At 48.7% G+C, this 17,548-nt stretch overlaps 1 protein-coding gene across 1 annotated transcript in view; it reads right to left on the bottom strand.

The window, feature by feature from the left end:
- Positions 1-17,548, bottom strand: part of LOC139263974 (macrophage mannose receptor 1-like) — a 367,543-nt gene that overhangs the window by 186,943 nt on the left and 163,052 nt on the right. Inside the window, exons 6-7 of the mRNA XM_070880074.1 lie at positions 15,774-15,926; positions 14,903-15,085 (exon numbers count right to left, since the gene is read on the bottom strand). Coding sequence (XP_070736175.1) covers positions 14,903-15,085; positions 15,774-15,926 — 336 coding nt within the window. The remainder of the gene's footprint in view (positions 1-14,902; positions 15,086-15,773; positions 15,927-17,548) is intronic.

Genomic DNA, 17,548 nt, shown 5'->3' with positions numbered 1-17,548 from the left:
AATGGCAGACATTTAGAGACCGCATGGATGAACTACAACAATTGTACATTCCTGTCTGGCGCAAAAATAAAAAAGGGAAGGTGGCTCAACCGTGGCTATCAAGGGAAATCAGGGATAGTATTAAAGCCAAGGAAGTGGCATACAAATTGGCCAGAAATAGCAGCGAACCCGGGGACTGGGAGAAATTTAGAACTCAGCAGAGGAGGACAAAGGGTTTGATTAGGGCAGGGAAAATTGAATACGAGAAGAAGCTTGCAGGGAACATTAAGACGGATTGCAAAAGTTTCTATAGATATGTAAAGAGAAAAACGTTAGTAAAGACAAACGTAGGTCCCCTGCAGTCAGAATCAGGGGTAGTCATAATGGGGAACAAAGAAATGGCGGACCAATTGAACAAGTACTTTGGTTCGGTATTCACTAAGGAGGACACAAACAACCTTCCGGATATAAAAGGTGTCAGAGGGTCTAGTAAGGAGGAGGAACTGAGGGAAATCCTTATTAGTCGGGAAATTGTGTTGGGGAAATTGATGGGGTTGAAGGCCGATAAATCCCCAGGGCCTGATGGACTGCATCCCAGAGTACTTAAGGAGATGGCCTTGGAAATAGTGGATGCATTGACAATCATTTTCCAACATTCCATTGACTCTGGATCAGTTCCTATCGAGTGGAGGGTAGCCAATGTAACCCCACTTTTTAAAAAAGGAGGGAGAGAGATAACAGGGAATTATAGACCAGTCAGCCTGACATCGGTAGTGGGTAAAATGATGGAATCAATTATTAAGGATGTCGTAGCAATGCATTTGGAAAGAGGTGACATGATAGGTCCAAGTCAGCATGGATTTGTGAAAGGGAAATCATGCTTGACAAATCTTCTGGAATTTTTTGAGGATGTTTCCAGTAGAGTGGACAAGGGAGAACCAGTTGATGTGTTATATTTGGACTTTCAGAAGGCTTTCGACAAGGCCCCACACAAGAGATTAATGTGCAAAGTTAAAGCACATGGGATTGGGGGCAGTGTGCTGACATGGATTGAGAACTTGTTGTCAAACAGGAAGCAAAGAGTAGGAGTAAATGGGTACTTTTCAGAATGGCAGGCAGTGACTAGTGGGGTACCGCAAGGTTCTGTGCTGGGGCCCCAACTGTTTACACTGTACATTAATGATTTAGACCAGGGGATTAAATGTAGTATCTCCAAATTTGCAGATGACACTAAGTTGGGTGGCACTGTGAGCTGCGAGGAGGATGCTATGAGGCTGCAGAGCGACTTGGATAGGTTGGTGAGTGGGCAAATGCATGGCAGATGAAGTATAATGTGGATAAATGTGAGGTTATCCACTTTGGTGGTAAAAACAGAGAGACAGACTATTATCTGAATGGTGACAGATTAGGAAAAGGGGAGGTGCAAAGAGACCTGGGTGTCATGGTACATCAGTCATTGAAGGCTGGCATGCAGATACAGCAGGCAGTTAAGAAAGCAAATGGCATGTTGGCCTTCATAGCGAGGAGATTTGAGTACAGGGGCAGGGAGGTGTTGCTACAGTTGTACAGGGCCTTGGTGAGGCCACACCTAGAGTATTGTGTACAGTTTTGGTCTCTTAACCTGAGGAAGGACATTCTTGCTATTGAGGGAGTGCAACGAAGGTTCACCAGACTGATTCCCGGGATGGCGGGACTGACCTATCAAGAAAGACTGGATCAACTGGGCTTGTATTCACTGGAGTTCAGAAGAATGAGAGGGGACCTCATAGAAACGTTTAAAATTCTGACGGGGTTAGACAGGTTAGATGCAGGAAGAATGTTCCCAATGTTGGGGAAGTCCAGAACCAGGGGACACAGTCTAAGGATAAGGGGTAAGCCATTTAGGACCGAGATGAGGAGGAACTTCTTCACCCAGAGAGTGGTGAACCTGTGGAATTCTCTACCACAGAAAGTTGTTGAGGCCAATTCACTAAATATATTCAAAAAGGAGTTAGATGAAGTCCTTACTACTAGGGGGATCAAGGGGTATGGCGAGAAAGCAGGAATGGGGTACTGAAGTTGCATGTTCAGCCATGAACTCATTGAATGGCGGTGCAGGCTAGAAGGGCCGAATGGCCTACTCCTGCACCTATTTTCCATGTTTCTATGTTTCTATGACTCAGAGTCCCCAACAAAGGATGAATTGTTGGCATTGTGGAGGCTTCAAGTCAGTCTATTCATGCCGCTTCAAAGGGTATGTTTGCAAGAGCTGTGGAACAATGAGGCACCTCCAACGAGCTTGCAGACGAGCTGCAAGCTCTGCAAAACCTGCTAACCACCACATGGCAGAGGAAGATCGGTCCATGGTGGATCAAAGCAATTTTGAGGCTCAGAGAGAGGAGGCAGATGCTGAAGTACACGGAGTGCACACATTTTCGATGAAATGTACACCTATAATGCTAAATGTAAAATTGAATGGCTTACCCGTAGCCATGGAACTGGACACTGGCGCTAACCAATCCATCATGAGTAAAAAGATGTTTGAGAGACTGTGGTGCAACAAGGCGCTCAGACCAGCCCTGAGCCCCATCCACACAAAACTGAGAACGTACACCAAAGAGCTTATCAGTCTCCTGGGCAGTGCCATGGTCAAGGTCACCTACAAGGGCACAGTGCGTGAACTGCCACTCTGGATTGTCCCGGGCGATGGCCCCAAACTGCTTGGAAGGAGCTGGCTGGGCAAAACCCGCTGGAACTGGGATGACATCCGAGCGCTATCACATGTTGATGAGGCCTCATGTACCCAGGTTCTGAACAAATTTCCTTCCCTTTTTGAGCCAGGCATTGGAAACTTTTATGGGGTGAAGGTGCGGATCCACTTGCTCCCATAGGCACGACCCATTCACCACAAGGCACGAGCGGTACCCCACATGATGAGGGAGAGAGTGGAAATCGAGCTGGACAGGCTGCAATGCGAGGGTATCATCTCCCCAGTGGAATTCAGCGAGTGGGCCATCCCGATTGTTCCAGTACTCAAAAGTGATGGCATGGTCAGGATCTGCGGCGATTATAAAGTAACTATTAATCGTTTCTCGCTACAGGACCAATATCCGCTACCTAAGGCAGATGACCTATTTGCGATGCTGGCAGGAGGCAAGACGTTCACCAAGCTCGACCTGACTTCGGCTTACATGACGCAGGAGCTGGAGGAGTCTTCGAAGGGCCTCACCTGCACCAGCACGCACAAGGGACTGTTCATCTACAACAGATGCCCGTTTGAAATTCGGTCGGCTGCAGCGATCTTCCAGAGAATCATGGAGAGCCTACTCAAGTTGGTACCATGCACGGTGGTTTTTCAGGACGACATATTGGTCACGGGTTGGAACAACGTCGAGCACCTACAAAACCTGGAGGAGGTCCTCCAGTGACTGGATCGCCTAGGGCTGCGGCTGAAGAGGTCGAAATGTATCTTCATGGCAACAGAAGTGGAGTTTTTGGGAAGAAAGATCGTGGCAGATGGCATTCGGCCCACAGATGCCAAGACAGAGGCTATCAGGAATGCGCCCAGGCCACAGAACGTCACGGAATTGCGGTCATTCCTGGGACTCCTCAACTATTTTGGTAACTTCCTACTGGGGTTAAGCACCCTCTTGAGAGCCCCTACATGTGTTATGACGTAAAGGTGAGAACTGGGTATGGGGAAAAAATCAAGTAATTGCTTTTGAGAAAGCCAGAAACATTTTATGCTCCAACAAGCTGCTTGCATTGTATAACCCGTGTAAAAGACTTGTGCTAGCATGTGATGCATCGTCGTATGGAGTCGGGTGTATATTACAACAAGCTAACATTGCGGGGAAGTTGCAACCTGTCGTCTATGCCTCCAGGAGCTTGTCTAAGGCCGAGAGGGCCTACAGCATGATTGAGAAAGAGGCATTAGCGTGGGTGTTCGGGGTAAAGAAAATGCATCAGTATCTGTTTGGCCTAAAATTTGAGCTGGAAACCGATCACAAGCCCCTCATATCCCTATTCGCTGAAAACAAGGGGATAAATACTCATGCCTCAGTCCGCATACAAAGGTGGGTACTCGCGCTATCAGCATATAACTATACCATCCGCCACGGCCAGGCACCGAGAACTGTACGGATGCTCTCAGTCGGCTTCTATTGCCCACCATAGGGGTGGAAATGGCACAGCCTGCAAATTTGTTGACGGTGGCGCAGCCCGCAGACTTGTTGCTGGTCATGGAAGCATTTGAAAATGATAAATCACCTGTCAAGGCCCACCAGATTAGGATTTGGACCAGCCAAGATCCTCTGCTGTCCCAAGTAAAAAACTGTGTTCTGTATGGGAACTGGGCCAGCATCCCGTTGAAATGCAAGAGCTAATCAAGCTGTTCCAGCGGCGAAAGGACAAGCTGCCCATTCAGGCAGACTGCCTGTTGTGAGGTAACCACGTAGTGCTACCTAAAAAGGGCAGGGAGACGTTCATCTCAGATCTCCACAGCACACACCCTGGTATAGTAATGATGAAAGTGATAGCCAGATCCCACGTGTGATGGACTTATGAGTCCTATGTACAGCAATGCAGCGTGTGTGCTCAGTTTTGCAACGCGCCCAGAGAGGCACCACTAAGTTTGTGGTCCTGGCCCTCCAGACCATAGTCGAGGATCCATGTCGACTATGTAGGCCAGTTTCTCAGTAAAATGTTCCTGGTGGTGGTGGATGCTTTTTCAAAATGGATTGAATGTGAAATAATGTCGGGAAGCACCGACACCGCCACCATTGAAAGCCTGAGGACCATGTTTGCCACCCACGGCCTGCCTGATATACTGGTCAGTGACAACAGGCCATGTTTCACCAGTGCCGAATTTAAAGAATTCATGACCCACAATGGGATCAAACATGTCACCTCGGCCCCGTTTAAACCAGCCTCCAATTGGCAGGCAGAGCGGGAAGTACAAACAATCAAACAGCCTTAAACGAGTCACAGAAGGCTCACTCCAAACCCGCCTGTCCTGAGTACTGCTCAGCTACCGCACGAGACCCCACTCGTTCACAGGGGTGTCCCCGGCTGAGCTACTCATGAAAGGGACACTTAAAACCAGATTCTCGCTGGTCACCCCAAACTGCATGATCAGGTAGAGAGCAGGCGGCAGCAACAAAATGTAAATGATGATCGCGCCACTGTGTCACAAGGAATTGATCTGAATGACCCTGTGTATGTGCTGAACTATGGACATGGTCCCAAGTGGATCGCGGGCACGGTGATAGCTAAAGAAGTGAATAGGGTGTTTGTAGTCAAACTGGACAATGGATAAATTTGCAGAAAGCACCTAGACCAAACAAGGCTGCGGTTCACAGACTGCCCTGAACAACCCATAGCAGACACCACCTTTTTTGAGCCCACAACACACACCCAAAGGATCAACGACACCACCCCGGACCAGGAAATCGAACCCATTATGCCCAACAGCCCAGCAAGGCCAGGCTCACCCAGCAGCCCTGCAGGGCCAACAACACGCCAGCTCAGCGAGGGCACAGCCAACACACCAGAACAGACATTTGTACCGAGGCGATCCACCAGGGAAAGAAAGGCTCCCAACCGCCTCACCTTGTAAATAGTTTTCACTTTGACTTTGGGGGGGAGTGATGTTGTATATCTGTAAAGCATGCACTCCCATGTTCCGCCACCAGGGAGCGCATCCCTTGAAGTCCGAAGGGATCCCAGCATCCCTTGGAAGCACTGTATGTAAGCTGGCCCCTCAGGCCTGTTCCTCACTCTGGAGTGTCTTAATAAAGACTGAGGTCATGTTACTTGAACCTCCCTGTGTGCAGTCTCATCTGTGTTAGGAACACAATACATATGTTTGTTCATACACCCATGTGCATACCTTTGTGCATCTAGGATTGTGGCTTTTTTCTCTTATGTGTGCTTCTACGAGGTGAAACCCCTGTGGCTTCAACAGAGGTAGAGGCAGGCTGCTCACTTCCCTACAGTCCTTGCTTTGACTCTTCTAACAAACACCCTCTGGGTTTTGGAGCCTTTGAGAGCTCCGTCAAAGACGGCTCCTCCTGTAACGGTACAGGGGCAGACTCGCCCATCGGGGTCTGAGAAAGCATGTGGGGCTCTGACTGAGGGGGAGTCAACAGGGGAGAAGCGGGGGTGCTTTCAGAAGACACCCCCACTTCCATGTTCCCTGTCACCAGCATCCCACTCATGGGCCAGCCGCACTTCCTTGCTAGCAAGGAGCTGGAGAGCACCTTGCTGCATATCAGTGGGGCCATGAGGACCCATGTCTATGTTTATATCCCTTCTCGAGAGGAGGTCTATGAACATCTGCCATCTGTTGTCCATAGCAAGCATGCGCTTGTTTGACTGTCGCATTTGCTGCTCCATGCAGATGGCCATCCTTTCCATAGAACAGCACATTGTCACCATTGCCTGTGAGATGGTGGTGCTTATGTTGGAGATGGACTGCTCCACTCTCTGCACATTTGAACATATTGCAGCTGCACAATCTGCCAGAGCATTGCACAATTGTTGCTGTCCCTGCAAGATCACCCTCTTTCTCGATGTCCCCCGAGGTTCAGCATCTGCATGCAGCTCAGCAGAGTTTGGAGCGTCCTGCGCCTCTGACAAGGAGTCTTCACTGCTTCTGTCAACACCATCTGCTCTTGCTCACTTGTAATGTGAGAGACACCAGGTGACAAGACTACTCTATCTTGCCCCGGACCCACGAAGGTGTGCTTGTCTGCATTGATGCTGGATGCGTTGGGTCTGCTGATGGTGCACCCTCACAGGTTGGAGCTTCTTCGAAGGAGTCGTCCTCCTCCTGCAGCTGAACAATGCGGGGTTCACGGGGGGGCACTTGATGGACCTGTAGGAGATTAAAGAGATAAATTAGAAGTGTTATATTAAGAATGGGTAGTACATTATGCACATGATAATATTTCACTGGCTGCTGACATTAGTCATCATCAGAGTGACTGCTGTATGCCATATGATTGTATGAGATGTAATTTGTCACCAGGTTGCTGGGATGTCCCCCTCTCTCTGTCTCCCATTGTCAGCAGCTCTGTACCTTCACAGATCTGCAGGGCCTCCTCCTCTGTTGGAGTCAATTGACTGAAGGCCAGAGACCCATCTGCGCTTCTCTGCCTCTCCCTGTTGTTTTGGGCTCTCTTCTCCTGCAAGAAGGGAAAGAATAGAGTGATGGATTGAGTGTAAGGAATGGATCGCCTACATCTGTAGATAGTGACTATGGGCCCAAGTTTCGGGCCACGCCTAGAAAGGCGCAGCCCCGACCTGGACGCCCAACTTTCGCTCCCGAAAGTGCGCCGAAAAAATACCTGCAGATTCGCCGGTTCCCTGCAGGTCCTTTGAAGCTTGGCGCAGCGCAGCACGAACTGTGGGGGGCGGAGCCAAGTCCCTGCGCTGAAATCAGTGCCGGCACCCCTGCACAGGCGCTACAGTGGGCGCGCACGTGCAAGTAGCTCCAGGTGCCTGAAACTATGTGGGAGAGGCCCGAAGCACGCAGTCCCTAGCCCTGGCCGAATGGGCTCACTGGGGCTGTAAGGATCAGGCTGCACCTCCCTCGTCCAGCTCCTGCTCTGGCTCCAGCTTCCTCCCCTGTTCAGCTGGCTCTCTCAACCCCCCCGCAAGCTCCCGCTCCGATCCCCCCCAGCTCCCGCTCCGCTCCCCTCTGGAACCCCCTCACAGCTCCCGCTCCGACCGCCGGCCAGCTCCCACACTGCTCCCCCCTGGACCCCCCCCCTTCAGCTCCTGCTCCGACAACCTCCCCCCCCCCCCCCGCGCCAGCTCCCGCTCCGACCCTCCCCCCCCAGCTCCCGCTGCACTCCCCCCAGAACCTTCCCCCAGCTCCCGCTCCGACGACCCCCCCCACCAGCTCCCGCTCCGACCCCCCCCCAGCTCCCGCTCCGCTCCCCCCCGGACCCCCCCCTGCTCCTGCTCCGCCCCCCCCAGCTCACGCTCTGCTCCCGCCCGGACACCACCAGCTCCCGCTCCGCTCCCCCTGGATCCCCCTTCCCCAGCTCCCGCTCCGCTTCCCCCCGGACGCCCCACAGTTCCCGCTCCGCTCCCCCCCGGACCCCCCTCCCCCAGCTCCCGCTCTGACCCCCCCCCCCCCAGCTCCCGCTCTGCTCCCCCACGGACCTCCCCCCCCAGCTACCGCTCCGACGACCCCCCCCCGCCAGCTCCCGCTCCGACCCCCCCCAGCTCCCACTCCGCTCCCCCCCGGACCCCCCCCCCGCCTGCTCCTGCTCCGCCCCCCCCCAGCTCATGCTCTGCTCCCGTCCGGACCCCCCCCACCTCCCGCTCTGCTCCCCCCCGGGCTCCCCTCCCCCAGCTCCCGCTCCGACCCCCCCCCAGCTCCCGCTCTGCTCCCCCACGGACCTCCCCCCCCAGCTCCCGCTCCGACGACCCCAACCCCCCAGCTCCCGCTCCCGCTCCGACGACCCCCTCCCCCAGCTCCGATTTCCCCCGGCCACCTACCTTTAACTCCGCTCCGCTCCCTCTTCCTTCGGCGGGGCCCGCCCGCCCGGCATGTTGCTGGGGGCGGGCCCCGCCTGAAGTCTTGGGCCCGGCTTCTTCACATCGGCCGGGCCCATTCCACCTCCTCCCCCTCCTCTCCCTCTTCCTCCTTCCCTCTCCTCTCCCCCTCCCTCCCTCTCCTCCCTCCCTCCCTCTCCTCTCCCCCCACGTCCCTCCCTCTCCTCCCCTCTCTCTCCTCTTGCCCCTCCATCCCTCTCCTCTCCCCCTCCCTTCCCTCTCCTCTCCCCTCTCCCTCCCTCTCCTCTCCCCCCTCCCTCTCCTCTCCTCCCTCCCTCTCCTCTCCCCCTTCCTCCTTCTCCTCTCCCCCTCCCTCCTTCGCTCTCCTCTCCCCCTCCATCCCTCGCTCTCCCTCCCTTCCCTCCCTCTCCCTTCCCTCTCTCTCCCCACCCTCCTCCTCCCTCCTCCTCCTCCTCCCTCTCCTCCTCTCTCCCTCCCCACCCCTCCCTCATCCTCCTCCCACCCCTCCTCCTCCCCCCAAATCCACCTCCTCCTCCTTCCCCCTCCTCCCCCCTCCTCCTCTCCCCCTCCCCTCGCTGTCAGAAACACATAGACACTGACAGACAGAGAGAGAGAGACACTGACACTGAAAGACAGACAGAGAGAGAGAGAGACACATTGGGGGGGGGGGGGGGGAGGGGGGGTGCCATCCCAGCACGCTGTTGGAGGGCTCCTGGTGCTGCAGTCGGTGAGTAGAGCATTTTTTATTTTTTTATTTGTTTTATTATTTATTAATTTTTTTGATTGATTTATTGGTTGATTTATTGATGTATTCATCATTTATTATTGATGATGGCTCTTTATTTGTAAAACTGAAGTGTTTAATGTTTGTAAATGTCCCTTTCCCCAACACCCCCTCCCGCTCCCATTCCCTACGCCTGATTTTCTAAGTGTAGGCAAGGTTTTTCTGAGCGCACAAAAATCTACACCTACTCCATTCTAAGTTAATTTGGAGTAAGTTTTCACTGCCTAAACTTTCAAAACGGGCGTAAATGGCCGGACACGCCCTCTTTTGAAAAAACAAACTGTTCCAAACTGAAACTGTTCGAACTGACTAGAACTGGAGCAAACTAAATATCGAGAATTGCAATTTCTAAGCTACTCCATTCTAAACCAGTTGCTCCAAAAAACAGGAGCAACTCAGGCTGAAACCTGGCCCCTAAGAGGGAGTGGTGTGACATTGCCAAATGGCCTCCTTCTGTGGTGTTATGGCTAGGATTGCATTGGGATAAGCGTGAGTGTCAGAGGTGGTTAATCAGATGGCAATGTGAATAAGTACATAGACAGAGAGGGATGGGCGGTTTCGTTAGTGTGAGGAATGATGTGCAGATGTAAGCTTGGGAAGGCACAGTGATGGGGTTGTGGTGACAGGCACATCAGCTTGTGGGTGAGTGTGGCATTGCACTCACCTTTCCTGACCTCATTAGATCTTTGAATCTTTTCCGGCATTGGATCCATGTCCTCCTGACCACATCCCTGCTACTGACCTCCTCTGCCATCTCCAGCTGTACCCTTTTGTGTCTTTGGATGGTCGTTTTTGTCGATCGCCATTAAAGAGGATCTCCCTGCGTGTTCTTAATGTCTGCACCAGAACTTCCAAGGAGTCATCACTGAATCTTGGTGCTGGCCTCTGCCTTATCTCCATGACCCACTTATTAGTTTTATTAGTTTTATTGCATTATTGAGATCACTGTAAATGATCTTATGCACTCTTACATCAACCTTCAAATGAGATGTGTAAAAGGTTGCTTTAGATATGTGCGCTGAAAACAAGTCATCGGTGACATCATCAGTCTCGCGCCATTAAATTGAGCCGGGAAACACTAATGACTGTTTTAATAGGAGTTTTCAGTTAAACATAGAAACATAGAAAATAGGTGCAGGAGTAGGCCATTCGACCCTTCGAGCCTGCACCACCATTCAATAAGATCATGGCTGATCATTCCCTCAGTACCCCTTTCCTGTTTTCTCTCCATACCCCTTGATCCCTTTAGCTGCAAGGGCCATATCTAACTCCTTCTTGAATATATCCAATGGACTGGCATCAACAACTCTCTGAGGTAGGGAATTCCACAGGTTAACTACTCACTGAGTGAAGAAGTCTCTCCTCATCTCAGTCCTAAATGGCATACCCCTTATCCTAAGACTGTGTCCCCTGGTTCAGGACTTCCCCAACATCGGGAACATTCTTCCCACATCTAACCTGACCAGCCCCGTCAGAATCTTGTAAGTTTCTATGAGATTCCCTCTCATCCTTCTAAACTCCAGTGTATAAAGGCCCAGTTGATCCAGTCTCTCCTCATGTCAGTCCCGCCATCCCGGGAATCAGTCTGGTGAACCTTCGTTGCACTCCCTCAATAGCAAGAACTTCCTTCCTCAGATTAGGAGACCAAAACTGAACACAATACTCCAGGTGAGGCCTCACTAAGGTCCTGTACAACTGCAGTAAGACCTCCCTGCTCCTATACTCAAATCCCCTGGCTATGAAGGCCAACATACCATTTGCCTTCTTCACCACCTGCTGTACCTGCATGCCAACTTTCAATGACTGATGAACCATGACACCCGGGTCTCGTTGCACCTCCCCTTTTTCTAATCTGCCGCCATTGAGCCAATATTCTGCCTTTGTGTTTTTGCACCCAAAGTGGATAACCTCACATTTATCCACATTATACTGTATCTGCCATGCATTTACCCACTCACCTAACCTATCCAAGTCACCCTGCAGCCTCTTAGCATCCTCTACACAGCTCACACCGCCACCCAGCTTAGTGTCGTCTGCAAACTTGGAGATATTACATTCAATTCCTTCATCTAAATCATTAATGTATATTGTAAAGAGCTGGGGTCCCAGCACTGAGCCCTGTGGTACTCCACCAATCACTGCCTGCCATTCTGAAAAGGACCCGTTTATCCCAACACTCTGCTTCCTGTCTGCCAACCAGTTCTCTATCCACATCAGTAGATTACCCCCAATACCATGTGCTTTGATTTTGCACACCAATCTCTTGTGTGGGACCTTGTCAAAAGCCTTTTGAAAGTCCAAATACATCACATCCACTGGTTCTCCCTTGTCCACTCTACTAGTTACATCCTCAAAAAATTCCAGAAGATTTGTCAAGTATGATTTCCCTTTCATAAATCCATGCTGACTTGGACCGAACCTGTCACTGCTTTCCAATGCGATGCTATTTCATCTTTAATAATTGATTCCAACATTTTCTCCACTACTGATGTCAAGCTAACCGGTCTATAATTACCCGTTTTCTCTCTCCCTCCATTTTTAAAAGATGGTGTTACATTAGCTACCCTCCAGTCCATAGGAACTGATCCACAGTCGATAGACTGTTGTAAAATGATCACCAATGCATCTACTATTTCTATGGCTACTTCGTTAAATAGTCTGGGATGCAGACTATCAGGCCCCAGGGATTTATCAGCCTTCAATCCCATCAATTTCCCAAACACAATTTCCCGCTTTACAAGGTTTCCTTCAGTTCCCCCTTCTCACTAGACCCTCGGTCCCATAGTATTTCCAGAAGGCTATTTGTGTCTTCCTTTGTGAAAACAGAACCAAAGTATTTGTTTAACTTGTCTGTCATTTCTTTGTTCCCCATTATAAATTCACCTGAATCTGACTGCAAGAGACTTACGTTTGTTTTCACTAATCTTTTTCTCTTCACATATCTATAGAAGCTTTTGCAGTCAGTTTTTATGTTCCCAGAAAGCTTCCTCTCATACTCTATTTTCCCCCTCCTAATTAACCCCTTTGTCCTCCTCTGCAGTATTGCAAAATTCTCCCAGTCCTCAAGTTTGCTGCTTTTTCTGGCCAATTTATATGCCTCTTCCTTGGAATTAACACTATCCTTAATTTCTCTTGTTAGCCATGGTTGAGCCACCTTCCCCATTTTATTTTTACTCCAGACAGGGATGTACAATTGTTGAAGTTCATCCATGTGATCTTTAAATGTTTGCCATTGCCTATCCACCATCAACCCTTTAAGTATCACTCGCCAGTCTATTCTAGCCAAGTCACGTCTCATACCATCGAAGTTACCTTTCCCCAAGTTCAGGAACCTAGTCTCTGAATTAACTGTGTCACTCTCCATCTTAATAAAGAATTCTACCATATTATGGTCACTCTTCCCCAAGGGGCCTCGCACAACAAGATTGTTAATTAGTCCTTTCTCATTACACATCACCCAGTCCAGGATGGCCAGCCCTCTAGTTGGTTCCTCGACATATTGGTCTAGAAAACCATCCCTAATACACTCCAGGAAATCCTCCTCCACCACATTGCTACCAGTTTGGTTAGCCCAGTCAATATGTAGATTAAAGTCGCCCATGATAATTGCTGTATCTTTATTGCACGTATCCCTAATTTCTTGTTTGATGCTGTCCCCATCCTCATTACTAGTTTTTGGTGGTCTGTACACAAGTTCCACTAGCGTTTTCTGCCCTTTGGTATTCCGTAGCTCCACCCATACAGATTGCACATCATCCAAGCTAATGTCCTTCATTACTATTGCATTAATTTCCTCTTTAACCAGCAATGCCACCCCACCTCCTTTTCCTTTCTGTCTATCCTTCCTCAATGTTGTATACCCCTGGATGTTGAGTTCCCAGCCTTGGTCATCCTGGAGCCATGTCTCCGTGATGCCAATTACATCATATCCGTTAACTGCTGTCTGCGCAATTAATTCGTCCACCTTATTCCGAATACTCCTCGCGTTGAGGCACAGAGCCTTCAGGCTTGTCTTTTTAACACACATTACCCCTTTCGGATTTTGCTGTAATGTGGCCCTTTTTGCTTTTTGCCTTGGGTTTCTCTGCCCTCCACTTTTACTTTTCTTCTTTCTATCTTTTGCTTCTGACCCATTCTACTTCCCTCCATCCCCCTGCCATATTAGTTTAACCCCTCCCCAACAGCGCTAGCAAACAGTCCCCTAGGACATTGGTTCCAGTCCTGCCCAGGTGCAGACCGTCCAGTTTGTACTGGTCCCACCTCCCCCAGAACCAGTTCCAATGTCCCAGGATTGTGAATCCCTCACTTCTGTAACAATCCTCAAGCCACGTATTCATCTGAGCTATCCTGTGATTCCTACTTTGACTAGCACGTGGCACTGGTAGCAATCCTGAGATTACTACTTTTGAGGTCCTACTTTTTAATTCAGCTCCTAGCTCCCTAAATTCGTCTCAAAGGACCTCATCCTGTTTTTTACCTATATCGTTGGTACCTATATGCACGACGACAACTGGCTGTTTACCCTCCCCCTTCAAAATGTCCTGCACCCACTCCGAGACATCCTTGACCCTTGCACCAGGGAGGCAACATACCATCCTGGAGTCTTGGTTGCGGCCGGGGAAACGTCTATCTATTCCCCTTACAATAGAATCCCCTATCACTATAGCTCTCCCACTCTTTTTCCTGCCCTCCTGTGCAGCACACTGCAGAACACGCTGTTCATATCTTGAGGTTCCCGACCTGCTACGCAGTTCGCACGCACGCAACCCGACTCCAAGCTAATGGTTCCAGCCGAAGAAATTGAGGATGGATGCCAGATTATGTTCATAGGTCTTCCTGATGGCGATGGCACACCTGTGTCCCAGCTTCCCGATAAAATCTCAGCCTCATTAAGTCTTCTGCCCTTGCCAGCAGCTATGTCTGGTATTGTAGTCCTATTGTGCTGCATTCCAGTGGGACCTGACGGTATGCTTCGTGTGTCACCTGACATTGAGAGCTCGTTCAAAGAATGATAGAGCACAGAAGGAGGCCATTCAGTCCATCATGCCTGTGCCTTCTCTGCTAACTGCTGTTCTAATGCAGGACTGATTTACTAGCCATAATCCCATACCACCCAATAAAAGTATACATGATTAAAGGGACATCACTGTTGCACTATTTTGGAAGGTACATTCAGTTTCTGGAACAGACTGTTATTAAAACCCAATGCAAAGTTTCCCATGTAGCCTGTAGGGAACCATTTGTCTGCAGCAGATATATCAAGCTTTGTTACTCAGTTTTGTTATTTTTTTTCTTGATTTTGATTTAAATTCTATTAGAATAAATATCAGATCCATTGGCAACCACACATCAACTGTGGTATCTTTGCTCCTCACACATCTGTTTACAACTTGGTGAAATAACTTGTAGAAGTCTTTCACTGACAAAAGAACATCAGAAATAAGAGCAGGAATAGGCCATTAGGTCCCGCGACCCTGTTCTGCCATTCAATAAGACCATGGTTGAAATTCTATATCAACTCCACTTGCCCGCCCTATCCCCATTATAACAGTAGTTCACTATGATTCCCCTCAAATATTCATTTGTTGTAGAAACCGCCCTATCCCCATAAAGTTAGCATTTAGTACTCACAATATCCAAGCTGGGTAATGATAAAGCTGTGTTCTTCAATATTGTGAATGCTTACTAGGTCACCTTCCTCCTTGCGACAGGCTGTCAAAGACTCCTGCCATGTCTTGCGATCTCGGTGTAGAATATAGCAATAACCTGCAAATGATTGCCATCCCTTTGGGCAAGAAATGGGTACATCGATCACTGAAAGACAAAGTCAAATTAGGTTTGTTTTAATTCTCTTTGAATTTCATAGGCAAGCAAAATACAATTCACTGAATCCAGACTCCTGCCCGTCATTCTCACTGCTGAGTTTTGTTGTATATGTAATGAAGTTACTTGAACCTTGGGGTGCATAGGTACTAGCTCTAAGTCACCCAGCTTTCTCACCAACAGACACCACCGAAATCAGGCACAGTTGCACTCTAATAGACTATAAGATATAGTATGAATAAATAATAGGGAAATGATCTAAACGCCACATTCAGTGAAATACCTTGGGACGTTTTAAAGGCACTATATAAATACAAGTTGTTGTTGTTGCTGATGTTGCTTCTCGCACCAAAGTTACAGCAGGAGATCGGGACTTCTGTGGAAAGCCAGGGCTAATGTAAATCTGTTTATGAAAATTTCTTCTGTTTGGTATTTCTAGCTAAACCATAAATAAAAGAGGAAATCTTCATGAACGCATTTGTGAAATTGTTACACAAACAACCACAGGAATTCTTACCTCAATTAAAGGAAAATTTTAGAAACAATTTCCATCATGGTGTAACCTCTTGAATTGGTTGAAATTTGTTGCTCTAAGCTCAACTCGTACATGCTTGTAATATTTAATGTCAAGAGCTACTCAGCAATATTAACTCTCTGATATACACACGACTGGACTAACCTGAAAGTGGAATAGTCTTGGAAGAATTTGTGCTTCCATTACTATCCTGACAAACATATCCCAGTTTCAGAGAACAAGCTTTGTTTTCCCACTTTTCTCCCATTGAAGGATTCAGGACCACACATGTATGCTCTGATTCAGATGATGGATGTCCTTAATTAACATAGAAAGAAAACCATAACCGTAATGTTCACAAATTAGTTATTAAGATGCCAATTACAATGCTGCAATTAATAGATAAATAAGAGGTATTCGGTGAGTGAATAGTCCCGGAGCAATTTCACTGGAGACCTGTTTGAAATTAAGTATACAACACTTGATAAATGTATTGTTGAATTGATCTGCTAATGGATGTACGGTATTACAAGCCAATCAGCATCTGTGGAGTAAACAGATAAGTTCAAATTTCAGGTGTATATCCTTCGTCAGAACTCTGAAATATTAATTTATCTGTCTCTCCACAAATAAGCACATAAGAACATAAGAAATAGGAGCAGGAGTGGGCCTACAGCCCCTCGAGCCTGCTAGGAGACTGAGGGTCGAGTGGGAAGGAGGAACTAAAGGAAATCCTTATTAGGCGGGAAATTGTGATAGGGAAATTGATGGGATTGAAAGCCGATAAATCCCCGGGGCCTGATAGTCTGCATCCCAGAGTACTTAAGGAAGTAGCCCTAAAAATAGTTGATGCATTGGTGATCATTTTCCAACTCTGGATTGGTTCCTATGGACTGGAGGGTAGCTAATGTAACACCACTTTTTAAGAAAGGAGGGAGAGAGAAAACGGGTAATTATAGACTGGTTAGCCTGACATCAGTAGTGGGGAAAATGTTGGAATCAATTATTAAAGATGAAATAGCAGCACATTTGGAAAGCAGTGACAGGTTCGGCCTAAGTCAGCATGGATTTATGAAAGGGAAATCATGCTTGACAAATCTTCTAGAATTTTTTGAGGATGTAACTGGTAGAGTGGACAAGGGAGAACCAGTGGATGTGGTGTATTTGGACTTTCAAAAGGCTTTTGACAAGGTCCCACACAAGAGATTGGTGTGCAAAATTAAAGCACATAGTGTTAGGGGTAATGTACTGACGTGGATAGAGAACTGGTTGGCAGACAGGAAGCAGAGAGTCTGGTTTAACGGGTCCTTTTCAGAATGGCAGGCAGTGACTAGTGGGGTGCCGCAGGGCTCAGTGCTGGGACCCGAGCTATTTATAATATGCATTAATGACTCGGATGAGGGAATTGAGTGTAATATTTCCAAGTTTGCAGATGACACTAAGCTGGGTGGCGGTGTGAGCTGTGAGGATGCTAAAAGGCTGCAGGGTGACATGGACAGGTTAGGTGAGTGGGCAAACGCGTGGCAGATGCAGTATAATGTGGATAAATATGAGGTTATCCACTTTGGTGGCAAAAACATGAAGGCAGAATATTATCTGAATGGCAGCAGATTAGGAAAAGGGGAGGTGCAACGAGACCTGGTATATCAGTTATTGAAAGTTGGCATGCAGATACAGCAGGCGGAGAAAAAGGCAATTGGTATGTTGGCCTTCATAGCTAAGGGATTTGAGTATAGGAGCAGGGAGGTCTTACTGCAGTTGTACAGAGCCTTAGGGAGGCCTCACCTGGAGTATTGTGTTCAGTTTTGGTCTCCTAATCTGAGGAAGGACATTCTTGCTATTGAGGGAGTGCAGCGAAGGTTCACCAGACTGATTCCCGGGATGGCAGGACTGACATATGAGGAGAGACTGGATCGACTGGGCCTGTAGTCACTGGAGTT

The sequence above is a fragment of the Pristiophorus japonicus genome, chromosome 5 (assembly GCF_044704955.1).
Source record: "Pristiophorus japonicus isolate sPriJap1 chromosome 5, sPriJap1.hap1, whole genome shotgun sequence".
NCBI lineage: Eukaryota > Metazoa > Chordata > Chondrichthyes > Pristiophoridae > Pristiophorus > Pristiophorus japonicus.
The sequence above is the reverse complement of the archived record's forward strand: the minus strand, read 5'-3'. Positions and strand labels throughout refer to the sequence as shown.